This window comes from Chiroxiphia lanceolata, chromosome 6 (genome assembly GCF_009829145.1).
Source record: "Chiroxiphia lanceolata isolate bChiLan1 chromosome 6, bChiLan1.pri, whole genome shotgun sequence".
In the NCBI taxonomy this organism is placed as follows: domain Eukaryota; kingdom Metazoa; phylum Chordata; class Aves; order Passeriformes; family Pipridae; genus Chiroxiphia; species Chiroxiphia lanceolata.
The window spans coordinates 62,824,430-62,840,647 of NC_045642.1; the positions used below are offsets into that span (position 1 = coordinate 62,824,430).

General features: G+C 53.1%; 2 protein-coding genes across 2 annotated transcripts in view; one reads left to right on the top strand and one right to left on the bottom strand.

The window, feature by feature from the left end:
- The window catches only part of LOC116788859 (maestro heat-like repeat-containing protein family member 6), a 946,858-nt gene that overhangs the window by 239,910 nt on the left and 690,730 nt on the right, over nucleotides 1-16,218 (top strand). The gene's annotated exons all lie outside the window — the stretch shown is intronic.
- Nucleotides 518-16,164, bottom strand: GPR137C (G protein-coupled receptor 137C). Its single transcript, XM_032692092.1, has 7 exons — nucleotides 15,717-16,164; nucleotides 8,257-8,300; nucleotides 7,332-7,560; nucleotides 4,750-4,899; nucleotides 4,107-4,229; nucleotides 3,886-4,001; nucleotides 518-3,040 (listed from the first exon to the last, which is right to left on the bottom strand). The coding sequence occupies exons 1-7, from the start codon at nucleotides 16,047-16,049 to the stop codon at nucleotides 2,896-2,898; spliced, it is 1,140 nt and encodes a 379-aa protein (XP_032547983.1). The 5' UTR covers nucleotides 16,050-16,164; the 3' UTR covers nucleotides 518-2,895.

The window sequence follows — 16,218 nt, forward strand, 5'->3', positions numbered from 1 at the left end:
TGAGCATGTTGTACCTCACGAGCTGGAGACACAGGGAATACAGAATTCCCTGAGTTGGAAGGGATCCACAAGGATCATTGATCCAACTCCTGGCCCTGCACAGGACACTCCAACACTCCCACCTTGTCCCTGAGAGTGTTGCCTAAAGCCTCCTGGAACTCTGGCAGCCTTGGGGATCCTGTTCAGTGCCCGACTATGCGCTGGGGGAAGAACCTTTTCCTGATATCCAGCCTCAACCTCCCCTGGCACAGCTTCATGCCCTTCCCTCGGGACACAGCATCCCTTTGGGCTGCAGCCAGAGAAACATCAGAGGATAAGGCCCCTTGTGACACCCCAAACTCATCCCTCAGAGCCCATCCAGCAGCAGCTTTATGAGCTCCCAGCCCTGTCTCAGGAGAGCAGTTGGATGTGCCAGGTCCTGGCAGGGCACAGGGCACCACAGGGCCACGCCTGGAGCTGGATGGGTCACCCTGGGAGCAATCCCAGCATAGAAAGTCTTTTTTTTTTTTTTTTTTTAATTTATTTCAACAGAGTAGTGCTTGGTTACAGTTTAGTGAAGAACAAATAGGTACATTCATTGGCCACAGCTCCTGGCGCAGCAGCTGCTGCCCGACTGCAAAGCCAAAACACTGTTAAACCATACCAAAAAGAAAAACAAAAACCAAAAAAAAACAAAACAAACCCAAAAAAGAAAGTTTAATGAAAGGCAACTATGCATTAAAAAAGTCATTGTACTTCTCAGCTATAAATTACTTCAGTAAAACACGGGACCGGCCCCGGGAGGAGCGGCCGGATCGGAAACCACCGGACAAAGGAGTAAAACCCAAACGCTTTGCCAGTCGCTCAGGGGTCCATCAGCAACGAGACTCACTGCCCTGACCTGCCATCCCAAATCCAGGAAGATCGTAGTGTGGGTGTGTGCTTCAGTGCAATAGGAACAATGAGCCTGTAGCCCTTGGATTTTGTATTTTTTTTTTTAACTATTCTTTTTTTTCTTTTTTTTTTTTTTTTAATTTTTTTTTTGCACTACACTCCTTTCCCTCCAAAGAAAAACTTAAAGTGCTCCTAGTGCTTTGGAATTTAAGCAAGAACAGGGGCCATGAGCGTCACTTACTGTCTTTGGTGACTTATGGGAGCAGAAGGAAGGGGGACACACCGGGCCCTTCATCAGCTTTGCCATAAGCCAAGCAGTGATTGAGATGGAGCGACCTGTTCCTGCCAGGAGACAGGTGAGCAGCCAGGGTGGAGCTCTGGGTCGGGTACTCGAGCGAGGGATGTGCTGAGAGTTGCCATCTTTGCCTTCTCCAAAAAGAAGCAGGGCTTGCTGCTCTTTTTGGGCCAGGGAGAGTGAAGCAGGTGAGCAAGGAAGGGGCCAGCACAGACCACGCACAGGGACTGGGTGGGACAAGTGACATCGAGCCCAGCACAAGCAAGAGGTGAGGGGTGACCAGGCCACGCTGGTGAGGAGAGGCCGGGGCTGCCCCAGGGCTGGGGGTTCCCTCACACACAGCTCAGACACAGAGGCTGCCTCGGGGTCCCCCCGGCTCCCAGAGCATTGTCCCACCACAGCACTCCCTGCCCAGGGTCAGCCTGGGGTTTGAGCAGCACGAGGCAGGTTAAAAGCAGTTCCAGCGTGGGTTGGCACCATGGCCAGAGCAGCTCCCACTGGAGCAGGGCCTCCATCCAAAGCTGCTTCGCTCATCCCCACAGCAGGCTCAGGGACAAGCCAGGAATGACACTAAGCCTCATCTCCAAGAGCTCAGGCCGGGATCCAACTTGGCTACTTTGGTTAAGGAGAGACAGGGGAGCCTCTCCCAGCCTGACCCAGCACTCACACCCTGTGTACTCCAGTGGGAGGGCTCCAGGCCCTGGAGGGCAGAGCAAGGGGCCCAGGGATCAGACCCCTGTGATTTCTGCCCCTTCCCTCTGCAACAGCACACTCCACAGGCAGCCAGACACCTCCTGCACCTCAGTGGGGACCCACCAGTTCACATTCACTTCAGGTTAAAACTCTTGGTTATCTGCTAAATGCAATTTAATACTGAGGGGGATGAGGGGACCCCACCGTGGGTGACGAGGAGGGGGAGCAGGGCTGCTCTCAGCATCCCCGGGGTCCAGCAGCCCTGGATTCACACACATTCCTGCACACACACTCCTGCTGAGCCAGCTCCAAGCTCTCCCAGAAGGGAAAAGCCAGCCCTCTCCCTCTGCCATCAGGTTGGTCACAATGCCAGTAGGAACAGACCTCCCCCTCAGCTCTGAGCCACAGGCCCAGGAGGGACAGGTCAGCAGCCACGTGGGACGAGGACCAGGAGTCAGAGCAAGACCCCCCTCAGCCCCGAGGCCTCACCCAGCCCTGCCAGGTGGGAATATGGCACAGAAAGCTTGAGCATCCAGCACAGGAGGCCCTGCCCGGACAGAGCTCCCGCTCCCAGCGAGTCAGGATGCAGAGTACTTCATGGAACACGCCTTTGCAGGAAGACAGTGCCTCTCCCAGCTATGGATGTGCAATTAAAAGAGTAACTAGAACAGTCTCAGACCAAGCAGAGCCTGAGCAAGATTTCGTTCCTTCCAAGTGTGCAGATAAAAGTGCAAATACGCATTTGATGTTTCTTTTCTAGTGAGGAAGCTCTGGTGCATTTAGCTGCCAACATCTTGAAGACCAGACCAAGAAAAAGCTTCCAGAGAGTTCAGCTTCACTTTGCTACATGGTACCTTAAAGTCACAGTTCTCTTACTTACTGCCCGCAGCCTTCGGCTCAGTCCCGCGCGCAGCCGCGGCAGGTCGTGGAATGTTTGTGTCATGAGTTAGATGCTTCAGGGGAGGAGGAGGAAAAGAGAAAACCAGGTTACAATCCTATACATGAATGCCACTCTGGGAATGGAGGGAGCCTCCTCAGTTCTGTGGGGCAGGGTATGAGCTGTGGTGGTTGCTCTCCGAGCCGCCGGCGGCGCAGAGCAAGGGCGCGCTGTCCGCGGGGGTCCCGCTGTCGTTCCCGGCCAGGGAGCCGTAGAAGCCTGAGCACTGAGGGGTGGCCAAGCTGGAGGGGAGACAGAAAACACACACGTGGACTCTCTTAGAGGTGAGTAATTTGGCTCCTCCAGTGCTAGGAGACTCCCAGCACTGATCAGGGTATCCAAATCTGTAGGTATAATATCTCCGAGGAGCCCGGCTTTGATGAAAAAGCACAAGGAGAAGAGCACCAGGCTCTACAACACTGCTCAAGAGTCAGAAACTCTGAACTCCCCACAGCAAGTGAAGGATTTAGAAATGAAGTGGAAAGGAAGTGAAATGTTCCAGGCTAGGCTGGATGGAGTTTGGAGCAACCTGGTCTAGTGGAAGGCGTCCCTGCCATGGTGGAACAGGATGGTTTTTAAGGTCCCTTCCAACCGAAACCAGCCTGTGATTCCATGATGACAGGGGTGCCAGATTTCCCTGTACAGTTCTGCTGCGGTTTCCTGACTGTTCTCCCCCACACCAGGGGTTCCTGCAGGGCTTTGTCCCAGCTGGCTCCCAGAGATATCTCCCCTCCCAGGGCTTCCCCACCTCTCGCTTTCCAGCGGAGAAACCCCTCTGGAGATCATTTCAGAGCCCTCTGCCCACAGCTGAGAGAGGATCCTAGAAAGACCAGTCCTCCTGGATGAGGTCTCTGTAATCACTACGTATTTCTACCTGTGGGCACCATCCACATCCACTTCTGTGGTCACTTCTGTCTAATAAAAACAGCTCCTCGTGAGCTGCAGAAGGAACTAAACCTCAGTCAGAAGGCTCTCTATCCCATGCACCTTTCCCAAGCTGCCTCTTCCACTGATTTTTTCCCTCAGAGCAGAAGCCAGGAGCTCTGTCCTTCCTTACAGGGCAGCAGGATGGCAGCACAACACTCACCCTCCTTCTCTGGCCCCGAGCCGCGACAGGTCGTCGTCGCTGTCGTAGCGCCTCGGATTGTCAAAGAAATAGGCTCTGGAGCTGTAACTGTGGCTGTTCACCATCCCTGCTGGAGTCTGCCAACGAGAATGGAGTTAGGCCAGAAGTAAAAACACACCTGACAGTCCTCCCAGGTGCCCTGGGGCTCCTCCCTGCACAGGGGTAACTTGCTCAGGCCCTACCAGGTTCTGGCTCAGCCTCTGAGCCCGGAAGAACAGCACCACGAAAGTCGTTGGCACCAGCTCCCAGAGGAAAAGGACCACTCCAAACACCACGTACTCCTCGCTGCTGACTTCCACGTGCACCTGTGGAACACAAATCAGAGGGGTCTGTATGATCCCAGCCATCCACAGAGCTCCCAAAAGCTGGAACTGGGAATGCAGAGAAACCCTTCTGAAGGCAGGAGTCCCTGAGCCAGCACAGTGCCCCTCACCTGGCTCCTGCTACTGGTTTTGCTGGGCTGGTTCTGTTCATGTGCCACCAGGGCACTGGGAGCTCACTCCCCACACCAGTGACTCTCCCTCTCACACAGCCACGCCTGATTAAGCATTGCTTTTCTGCTCTAGTTGACTTGTCCCTCCTCTCCCTCAAAAGAAGAGTTGCCAGGCTAAAAGGGAAGAGCACAACAGGGGAATCCTTCCTGGAAAGGGGAAGACTCAGGTTTGCTGGGTGGAGAGAGCAAGCAGGGCTTCTGGAGGCAGAAATCCAGCTCCTCTGGGGGTTCAGCTCCCCAGACACCCCCCCCAGTCCCTTTTCACCCTCCCAGGACGAGGAGTGACTGCCTTTCACTTTACTGGCTCTGGACTGGGGGTCACAGACACTCACCTTGTCTGAAAGGTTGTCCCAGCCATAGTTAAAAGGACCAGGAACATTGTCTGGAGATATGGCCACAGCTACCAGGTTATAGCAAGCCCTTGAGGAATACAGAAGAGCCACTACAGATCCCACAAGAACAGCCTGGCAGACAGATGTTCCCTAGAATAGGAAGAAATAAAATGGCTTTAATATAGAGCTGTGATTTTCTTTCCCCCTTCACTTAAATTCACCAGAAGCTGTGCAGGCAAGAACGACCCAGAACATTTGTATGTTGTTGCTGAAATATTCAGAGCTGGTTAAGAGCTTTCTCATGTGATGAGTTCATTCCAGGAACAGATCCACACAGCCAGTGTCACCTGGGAGCAAGGAAGATCTGAGGCACAGGAGTGTCACTGTCAGAATCTTATCAGTCACCTTCCAGCTGGTGGCCCAGGGAGATGCTACTCCACTCGCTGCCTTCCCATGGGAGTCTCCACAAGGCCAACAACCAACCACTAGGAAAATCAACTGGCTGCTTCTATGCCCTGATCAGACTCTGCAGCAGAAATGTTCACCCAGCCCATTCACTGCAGCAGCTCAGCACCCCAACATCACACACAGTGTTTGTTTAGGAAAGAAACCCAAATATTTGGGGTGGGCAGAAGGACCCAGTGCCTGATTCCTTGGAACTGAAGGGAGCCCACAGGAAATATGGAGAGAGACTACTTACAAGGGCCTGGAATGACAGGATGAGGGGGAATGGCTTCCCACTGACAGAGAATAGAATTAGATCAGCTATTAGGAAGGAATTCTCCCCTGTGAGGGTGGTGAGGCTCTGGCACAGGTTGCCCAGAGAAGCTGTGGCTGCCCCATCCCTGGAAGTGTCCAAGGCCAGGCTGGATGGGGCTTGGAGCAACCTGGGCTAGTGGAAGGTGTCCCTGCCCATGGCAGGGGGCTAGAACTGGATGATCTTTAAGGTCCCTTCCAACCCAACCCATTCTGGGATTTTATGACAAGCCAGGCTTTGCTAAATACACCCATGAAGCCCTTTAATAGCTACTGGGAGGCACCAAGTCAGTGGGTGGGCACATAAACACGTGCCAGCAGCTCACTTGCCTTTGTGTTTAAGCAGGGAATCTGCAGGGGAGGCTCATCTCACTGACCTGCTCCACATCCCAGCTGGGCTGTGCCAGCTCTATTTTCCCGGCTTTGGAGCTCAAGGCAGCAGCTTGAAAGAGTCAGCACAGAAGTGCTGCTAACAAAGTGACGGCCCCAAAGCCCAGGAACACATCCTGCTCTCACCCTTAGCTGAGCCCTTGGTGTCCAGGCCAGCACAACAAAAGGCTGGTGAAGCAAATCTCCAGCTCACAAGGACCACAGCACAGGATCTGGCTGCAGTCCAGCCTCCTTCCCATGGCTCCAGCCTTTCACCTTCAGTGGTGGAGGCAGCAGCCTCCAGCCTTGCTGGATGGCTTTGAGTCAGCAGGTTCCCAGCTGGAGTTCAGGAGGCAGGACAACCTTTCCAGGCATTTGTGTAGCACTTGTGCTCATCCCCACCCTTTTCCTGCAGCTCCTTCACACAGGAAATCAAGGGATGCCCCCAAGGCAGGGAAGAGAGGTGGAGACCTGTAGCAACCAGGTTGAGTATCCAACTGGAGAACAGGCTTCCCTGGAGCATGTTGTACAAGAGCAGGGCCCCACAGGCAGCCTCAGGCATGGAAGGAGAGGAAGTTCCTGTGCTGGGTGAACTTGGCAAGTTAATCAGTGCCCAGAGCCAGTCAGAGCTGGATACCAGGCCCAGGCAGGCAGGGATGTGAGCAGGTTCTCAGCTTAGATGGCTCCTGTCTCACTGCAGCTGCAACTTATGGTTCACACATCCTGGATTCTGGGAAACCAGCAATACTCTTGGCTGCTTAAGATGTTTCCAGGCTCATCAGGAGCCTGCTGTCTGCCCTTCCCAGCAGGCCAGGTCCCCACCCTGGAATCCCTGCCTTTGACAGGGGTGATATGGCTTCCCAGAGGAACAGGAGGCAGCTCAAGTGCACATTTAATTACAGCCTCCTGCCACACTGCTGGTGGCTCATCCACTCTCCTACCTGCTGGAAAAGGGCTGTGTGTGTTCAGACCTGTCCTTCTGCCTTGGGGCAGGACCTACAGCAACTTCTCCTTCCCTTCCAACATGCTCATCTCATCCAGAGCACCTGGACTGTTGGGGGGGGAGGATCCCCTTTGCAAAGAATTGTTGTGCACCTGCTACAGGCAACAACATGCTGCAAGTTTTACTGTCCTTAGTGATAAGACACTGCCAAAACTGCATCTGCTGCTCTTGGAGAACCCTCTCATCCAGGCAGACTCTACATTTTCTAAGCCTGAAGAGCACAGGCAGCTCATAAATCTCCCAAAGCTGCAGACAAGGTGTTCCCCCAAAACACACAGGGCAGATCATTCCCACGGCAGGAACATGAACTTTCCGGAGGGAGGAGTCCAAGAGCTGCCACCTCCTCCCGGGAAGGAATATTTGAGCAGGAGCAGCTCAGGTGCCACCACGCCCCAGATCCACCTGAGAATCCAGCTGTGCAGTCCCAGGGGAAGCTCCCAGGGCATTCCCCTACCTTGGACTCGAGGTAGACGTTGGCTGAAGACATCTTTCCCAGCTTGCACATGCAGCCAGCCAGCGAGATGGCACAGAGGATGAAGAGGCTGTCGTTGACCAGGGCGCGGGCCAGGACCGTCCACCTCAGCTGGTTCTCGGGGACCTCCCCGTGGATCAGCATTGCACAAGTCAAATTCACAACCAGGAAGAGGAGGCTGGTGAAGATGGAGCCCAGGTACAGCAGGACCCTGGAGGGATGGTGAGGGGGAGACACGGAGTTTGAGTGAGGCGAGGCTTATTCTGCATCACCCTCCTGCCTCACCAGACCCTCCCAGCACGCCCAGTGCTCTGCCTGCTGGGAAGATCAGGCATTCCAGCAACTTTCAGTGCTTGCACTGACAGCCCAAGCCTGCAGAGCGTTTGTTGGAGCTGCTCTCAGAACACATGAGCAGCATAAGCAGTCATGAGTTACAAAGACTCATCTTCTGACAGTCAGGTTCTTATCTTGCAGATTTTAAGTGTTGCTCCAGCTCTGCATTAACTCCAGTCAATAAGCCATGAGTCATCACAACCACTGCAACTTCTCCACTGAAAGCCACTGGAACTCGCATTTCCCAGTGTGGGTTTCCCTGGAAATGGTTAGGAAGCACCTGGGCTGCACAAATGTAGGTCTCACCTACTGCTCCTGCCTTATTCTGCAGATCTTTTCTGGGGTGGGACAGCTCAGAACGACCTTGAGAGTTCATCTAGTTTGTTACTGGGGTGCTTGAGCTTCCTGGGCACCCTTGAGCCTCCCAGTCCTGTTCCAAGGCACAACACTGATCCTTTGCCAGAGCACAGGGATGGAATCAGCTCTGTTCAGCCTTTGGGGTCTGAACCTCCCACTCCCAGCACTGCAGTGAGTTCCCCCTTAAAGCCACAAAGGTCAGAACAGCATCACTTACTTGTACTTGTTGAATTCAGCTGCACATTTCACTTTGAATATGACCTGGAGGAAAGATTTGCACAGTGTTACTTCACATGATCTACAGTTTCTTTTAAGCTTAGTCAAGAGATAAACAGGAGAGCCAGAAACCAGTTGGACACCTCCAAGGATTCCAGATTATTAATCAGCACCAAGAACTGGTCTTTTTTTCCCCCCTTGTAAAAGTCCAGCCCAAATACAGGTGCCCATAATACCCCATATGTGACAAGGACTTTAACGCTCCACCTTAAAGATCTCAAGAAAAGCAGGGAGTTTAGCACTTAATAGTCATTAAAATCCTTCAAAAATACATCTCCTTTGCCCACTGTTCTGGGCTGCTTATTTTAGGACCTCAACCACACTGGATTTCTATGTTAGAAAAGGCTGCCTGAGCTGCTGTGCTTCAGCAAGACAAATAGCTGATCTAAAATAGCCCTCTGGTCTATTTGATCATGGACCTGCAGGCTGGAAAAAGCACTTGGAACTCACAGCTCCTCCATCCTTATGATGTTTGTAGGACAAATTCACCTGAAAAGTAACTCCAGAGGTGGAAATTTGGAGCACACAGGGGCAGGATCTGAGCCTAAGGAATTAGGGATGGCTTAGGAAGGTGTTGACACTCCCAAGACAGAGCTCAGATGTGAGTTCCTGCTGCAAGGGGACAGGGAAGCAGTGCTCACACTGGTCAGGAAAACAGCAGGAAAACAACAGGGTTGTGTCCTGTGAAAAATGCAGCTCCAGGTACAGATCCCACCAGGAAGGATCCCAGAGCTGGGGTCAGTCACAGGCAAAGCCCATGTCCTGACTAGAGACTTTGAAGGAGCTTGGGAAGAGAAACATCCAGACAGATCCAGCACACCTGTATTTATTTGTGGGATCACTGCACAGGTGTGGAGGTTCAGTCTCCCTTCTCCTCCCTTTCCCTGTCAGCTCCCAGACCGTGGCTGCAGTGAAGGATCACTCATCTCCTACAAGGCACCCTTGGTCAGCTTTTTTTCCTGCTGGGATTCCTTGGCTCCTGCCTTCCAGCCAGCACTGAGGCAGAAATGGCACACAAGCTTCAGGAATCAGGCTCCTGCCAAGAGGATTTCCAGAGACATTTCAGGATTCGAGGTTGTCTGATCCCCTGTAGTAGTTTCAAGCATTTCAAAGGGCATCAGATGGTGCCAGTGACCCTCTTCCAAGAGCCAGTTCCAGTGCCAGTGCCTGGCTCCTCTCCCCCAGTCTGAGGGAGGATGAGCTCAAGCAGCACTTAGTGGGGAACAGGACACAGCTCTTCAGTAGAGATGGGGATCCATTCCCATGGATATTCTCTATCCTGTTGTCCTGGCCTACACCAGCCCAGAGAAGAACAGAAGTGTGGCACAATCTACCCTGAGCCCCAAAACTCATCTGAGTTACACTAAACCTGTGCCTTGGAAGCACCATGTGGTGACTTCCAAACAGAAACATCCTTGAATCCTCCTTAGTTTGCCTGCAGGTTATGTTCAAGCACTTTGGGAGTGGCACAGGATCACTAAGGTTGGAAAAGCCCTCTAAAATCATCAAGTCCAACCATTTAATTCACCATCACCTTGTTCACCACTAAACCACGTTGCCAAATGCCATATTCATGGGTTTTTTTAACTCTTCCAGGGATGGTGACTCCACCACTGCCCTGGACAGTCTGTTCCAATGCCTGATCACCCTTTCAGTGAAGAATTTTTCCCCAATATCCAATCTAAACCTCCCCTGGTGCAACTTGAGGCTGTTTCCTCCTGCCCTGTCAAAACAGACATCAAGGACGTTTCCAGCTGGGAAAATCTCTTGGTCCAGCACTCATTTGGGCAGCACAGAAATCCATCTGAGGTATCTGTAAACACAGCCTCTGATCAGCACTGCAGAGTCCCTGGCTTGTATTCCAGCTGGGAATTCTGCACTCTCAGCTGAGAACAGCCCCTCAGCCGAGCAGGGAAGTGCCACTGGCTAACAGGAAGATGCTGGATGTGCAGGACTCTCCCTAAACTCTCCCCCTACAGCTCCAGGGATTAAGGCACACAAAGCTGAGTCAGGGTTAAGAGTGCAACAGCAACTTGAGCCTCAGGCTTGGCCTGCTGCCATGAAAAGCAGAGGGAGACCACAGCTCCAGCATTAGACTTTTATTAGCCCCCAGCTAATTATTCCTACAACTTCAGGAAGAGGACAGGCATCACTGGGTTTGGTGTTTTCAATTATTAAGACTGATAACTTATCTGAAGGTTGCTTTTCCTTCCCAGGGACTGGGTCAGTAGGTGACACCAGTGTTTCTCTGGGTTCTCAGCCTTGAGACAAGCTTTGAGTCTCTCTGCACAGGACTCTGCTGCTTTCAGAGCCCAAGGACAGCTGAGGTACAGGGTTCTGCTGTGAAGAATCCAGCATGGAGAGCTCAGGAGCAGTCCTGTTCTCCAGAAGGAGAGGAAACACAGCCCCCTGCCCTCAAACAGGTGCTTTAGGCCAAGCTGGGAGAAGCAATCCTTGCAAACTGAACAGTTCCTTGGGATCTGAGCTGAGACCAGCCCGAGAAGTCAGGCCTGAAAATCAGGAGCAGTCTGGTAACACTCAGTTGCTTTTCCAGAGCCACAGATCCTTTGAGCACTTCACATCAGCCAGATTTGGGAAGAAGGGGAGGAGAATTACACACCCCAAAGTGCCCCCATGATGCTGGAGGCTTTTGGTTTGTGGTGGGTGGATATATTACATAAAAGTGATTCCCTTGCTCCCAGCATGGCCCAGAAAGTGAACTTGCTAAGGATATGTTTGAGACACACACTCATCCTTAGAAGGTGCACTGGAGGTGTCACAGCTGCTAAGAGGTGACAGATGTCAGATCCCACAGATTGCTCCAAGGATCACTTCCAGTACCTGAAAAGCCAGGATCTTAACCCCAAACACTGAACCACTTCAGCTTGGTTTTGCTACAGCCATTCACATCAGATCCAAAAGATCCAGGAAAGCCAGGAACTTACTGTCTGGTGGAATCAAAATCTCTCTTGCTCCATAAAGAAACCATGAATTTGGGCTCCACAGATACAAGACATAACCATGCCCTGCCCTAACACAGTCCTCACTCAGCTGCAGGAGCATCCACAGACAGATCCCTTCCCTCACCAGAGTGAGATAATTGGAGCACAGCCCAGACTATTTTGGGATTACACCCCGTAACAAATGTTCAAACCCCCACCCACCCCTCAGAGGAAAAGTTGGAACTATCCACGAGAAGGATCTCTCAGCATCCCCACTAATACTGAGATCACTCTCTGCCATCATGAACACAGGGTACAACTTGCTTGTTCCCTGATTTCCTAGAATAGCTGGTTGCCAGTGTGGACACCTGTTCATCTGGGAAACATGGGAATCATCAGCTATGGGATGAGGCAATCTGGAGTTTAAGTGACCCCTTACCAGCTGTCCCTCTGAGGCAGAGGGCACTGCCAGGTGTCTGCTACATGAGGAAGGTGCAAGAAAGGATGGAGGCTTTTCCAGTTTTCCAGCTGAGAAGGAAGGTACAGGACAGCAAAGACAAACATTTCCCTGGAAAGGCTGGATGCTCTTTCCAAGCATGTCTGCTCCAGTGCAATTAGAGCAGGAAGGGATGGAAGAGGCTGATGTCATCTAATCAGATGGAGCACTCAATAGAAACCCAGACTGTTGGAGGGCTCTGGCCACGCTGGCCGTCAGTCCCACCACTCCAGCATTCCTTACTCATCCCTGCACCAGCTGCTGATTCCCAGGAGAGCTGAGTGCTCAAGAAGGTCTTTGAAAGGGTCAGGATAGAGGTTGTGGCTACATTTCACAGAATCACTGAGGTCAGAAAAGACCTCTGAGATCATCGAGTCCCTCCTGTGCCCAATGCCTACCTTGTCCCCCAGCCCAGAGCACTGAGTGCTTGGACACCTCCAGGGATGGGGACTCCACTACCTCCCTGGGCAGCCCCTGCCAATGTTTAACAACCCTTTCCAAGAAGAAATTCCTCCTGATGTCCAACCTGAACCTCCCCTGACACAACTTGAGGCCATTTCCTCTCCTCCTGTCCCTTGTTCCCTGGCAGTAGAGCCTGACCCCCCTCTCCTGGCTCCCCTCTCCTCTCAGGGAGCTGCAGAGTCAGAAGGTCCCCCCTGACCCTCCTTTTCTCCAGGCTGAGCTCCCCCATCTCCCTCCATGTATTTCCATGTCCCAGGGAAAAGCAGGAACTGGCAGGCTCTTGGGAAGGGTGGTATTACTCAAGCTGATGTCTAGCTGGCAGCAGAGGAGCTATTCCAAAGGCAAGGCAAAGGAGCATCTTGTTTGGATACCTGAGACATTGAGGCAAGACTGGGAGTGGATCTGAGGAATTCTGACTTGATGTACTGTGAATTCCAGATTTCCAGGAAAGGACTCATTCTGGTACAAGCTGAAGCAGAAAGGAAGAGATGCTCCCAAGCTAAAGGCATTACACCTTTGATGTTCCAGATGGAAACAGTACCTGAAGGGAGCCTACAGGAGACTTTGGAGAGGGACTTTGGACATGGGCAGGGAGTGATAGGACAACAGGGAATGGCTTCACACAGAGAGGGCAGGGTTAGATGGGATATTGGGAAGAAATTCTTGGCTGTGAGGGTGGTGAGGCCCTGGCACAAGTTGCCCAAAGAAGCTGTGGCTGCCCCATCTCTGGAAGCATTCAAGGCCAGGTTGGAGCAACCTGGGACAGTGGAAGGTGTCCCTGCCCATGGCACAGGTTTGGAATGAGATGAGCTTTAAGGTTCCTCCCAGTCCAAACCATTCTGGGATTCTATGAAAAAAAAAAAAAATACACATCCCACATTCATTCTGCCAAGACTCTGCATCCCCTCAGGAATCTCAGGAGCCAGGAGGGGATAGGAAGAGGATAACCTCTCCCCACTGAAAGAAGAACACCAGGCAGTATAAGAATTCTGAATTTCAGTCCCAAAACAGCCTGGAGTGCCAAGTAATGCCAGTTCTCCATGGGTATCTGTTCCCTGGAGCTTCTTCCCCATCACCATTTCATCCTCAGCTTCTCCACAGCCTGAGGAGCTCCCTAAATCAAGCAAGATCAGCTCAAATAACAGCACAGGCCATGTTTTCTTCCACTGCTTCCAGAGATGCCATTTCTCCAGCATCTCCACAAAGGAGGCACTGTGTAGAGAGACAATGAGCCAGGCCCTCAGCACAGCAGCAGCCTGTGCTTTTATCTGAGGACATCTCGGATCAGGATCCCACCCCCAGAGCAGAAGAAGCCCAGGGTCCTTCTGCTGGTCCTTCTAATTGCTACCAATTAGCCCTTAAAAACTGGGAATGGATGGGCACTTTCTGCTGGGAGTCACACCAGTAAACACACCAGTCATGTCTAGAGATGGGAGCCAGGAAAACACCACAGGCTTTCAGTCCATCCAGCTCCACTCTTTCTCCAAACCTCTGCAGCTTCACTGCCACCACTGTGAGATCACCCAGTGCTGGACTCCCCTTCTGGTTCCAACAGGGAAGTGTCAGACCCTCCCTGGAGCTGAGCATGCAGACCCACTTTCATAAGTCACTTTATCCTTCCCCACTCCAGATTCTGAGCTTTTATTTCCCTTGGCTCTAGGTTTTGAAGGAGAAAGAAATGGGATATATGCAGAGTTCACTGTAAAACAGATATCGTGGGAGGAAGGGAAGCCTGGGAATCTGTTTGGATTTACTTTAAGGGAACCTTTAAACAAGCCCGGAGAGAGGCAAATCTGCTGTTGAGTCCAGCGACTGAGAGGAAAACAGAAATGCAACCACTTTGTGGAGCAGAGCACAGGATCCCTGCTTTTCAAAGGACACAAACCCCTCCTGGCTGGAGCAATTGGTAGGTCAGGCTGCCTTTAACAGACAAGATGGATTATGCACACTCTGCACCATTTGTTATCCTGCTGCCACTCCACCAACACCACATCCAACACCGACACCTTTGGCAACAGGCAGCTCACCCCTGGCTTCCAAGTGTTTATTCAGAGCAAGGAAAGGGGGGAAAAAAAAGGAACTGAAAAAGCTGAACAACCCAATTGCTCCAAGTCTTCCATTATCATGTGAGCGCTGATGTCCTCGGGAAAATGAAATCATAACTCCCCTGGGTGACACATCGGAGCGACGGAGCGATTTCGCTGTGTGTTAGCGATTCCTTTGTGAGGCTGGAGAACAGCTGAGAGCTGCAGAGCAAAGAATCCCCACAACAACAACAAAGCTGGAAGGAAAAAGTGCTGCCTATTTATGAAACAAGTCACCAAACTGGGGAGGGCAGGCGAGCAAAAAGGGCTGCTCGGGAGAAACTGGAGCAGAAACAAAATATTCAGAGGAGGGGAGGGGAGGGGAGAGACGAGGCTTTGAGAGATAAAGACAAGTGGACTCGGGGAAAGGAGGATAAAAATCACGGCACAAGTGATGGGAAGCCCAGAAAAGGAGGGATACACTCGGTGATAATAACAAGCAGCTCCACACTGTCCCAGCAGCGATGGTTTAGCTGGGAAGGGGCCCCCCTGTCCTGCCCCAGGCTGTTGTCTGAGGGATCTCAGGGTTTTGGTTGTGGTTTGTTTTTTTTTTTTTGTCTGACAACAAGCTGCAGAACAACAAGCCCAGTTCGCAGCGGAGCGATGGAGAGAAGGAGGGAGCGCAGCAACAATAGCAGAAGAGGCTCTGGCTGGTGACGTAATGGTTGGCATCACTCCAGGCCAGAGCAGCCCCTGCTGCTGCCACTTTCTGGTCCCCTTTGGAGAACGGGAATCAATTAAAAAAAGATGCAAAACAGTCCCCCCGCAAAGTGATCCCCCCCCCTGCAATGACTCTGGGTTGCAAAGAGGAAAATCCCACCTGGGGAGCAGGGCATGCCCCTGCACCCCTCAAATCCCAAATTCAGGGCATGAGCCTGTTTTCCCCCCCCCCCACCTCCCCGGGGTCTGCACTGAGGGCACAGCCCTACACCCCAAACCCCCGATGCTGGGATTCAGGGCACGCTTTTTGCTAACACCATCCCCCCCAAATTCCACCCCCATCCCCCGTAAGGCTGGATTCAGGGCACAATTCCTGCATCCTCCCAGCCTGTACCGAAGTCTATACTGAGGGCTGCATTCAGGGCACAGTCCCTGTGCCTCCCCCCACGCCTGGATTCAGGGCGCATCCCTGCATCCCCCCAAGCCTGGATTCAGGGCGCATCCCTGCATCCCCCCAAGCCTGGATTCAGGGCGCATCCCTGCATCCCCCCAGCCCTTCCCAAAGCCAACACTGAGGGCAGACCCCCGGCATTCCCTCCCACCCTCACCTGGACAGTCGCACCTCCATCCCACCCCAAAGCCTTGGCTCCGGGGCACTCCAACTTTGGAGAGCTGGCTGAAGAGGAGGTTCCAACCCCGGTGTCCTGCGGGACGGGGGTTTGCGAGGGAGGCTTTTCTTCCCCAAAGCAAAACTTACCTCGGCGAAGTAGAGGTTGAGGAGGCAGAGGCTGGAGAAGAGGAGGCAGCCGGGCAGGCAGTACAGGAGCCAGTGGGCGAAGGGCTGCTGGAGGCGGAGGGCCTGCAGGGAATTCTGCAGGTAGAAGGAGAACAGCGTGGTCCTGAGGGCTGCCCAGAGCAGGCAGAGGAAGAGGCAGAGCGTGTGGTAGCTCAGCCGCCGCTCGCGGTAGCAGAGCAGCAGCCAGAGCTGCAGGTAGGCGAAGAGGAAGAGCGCGCCGTAGAGCGCCGTGTGGAGCACGGTGAGCCCCAGCTCCACGGCGTAGGGCACGGCCGCCCCCTCAGCGACGGCCATGGGGCAGCGGGAGGCACCGACCCCCTCCGTGCCTTCCCTCAGCCCCGGCTGGACACCCCCATGAACAAAGGGGAGCCCCCCCCGCACTCCTCCTGCTCCTCCTTCTCCTCCCGCCCGCCCGCCGCCAAACAACTCTCTGCCGGGGACACCCGGCTGAGCCCGCTGATTT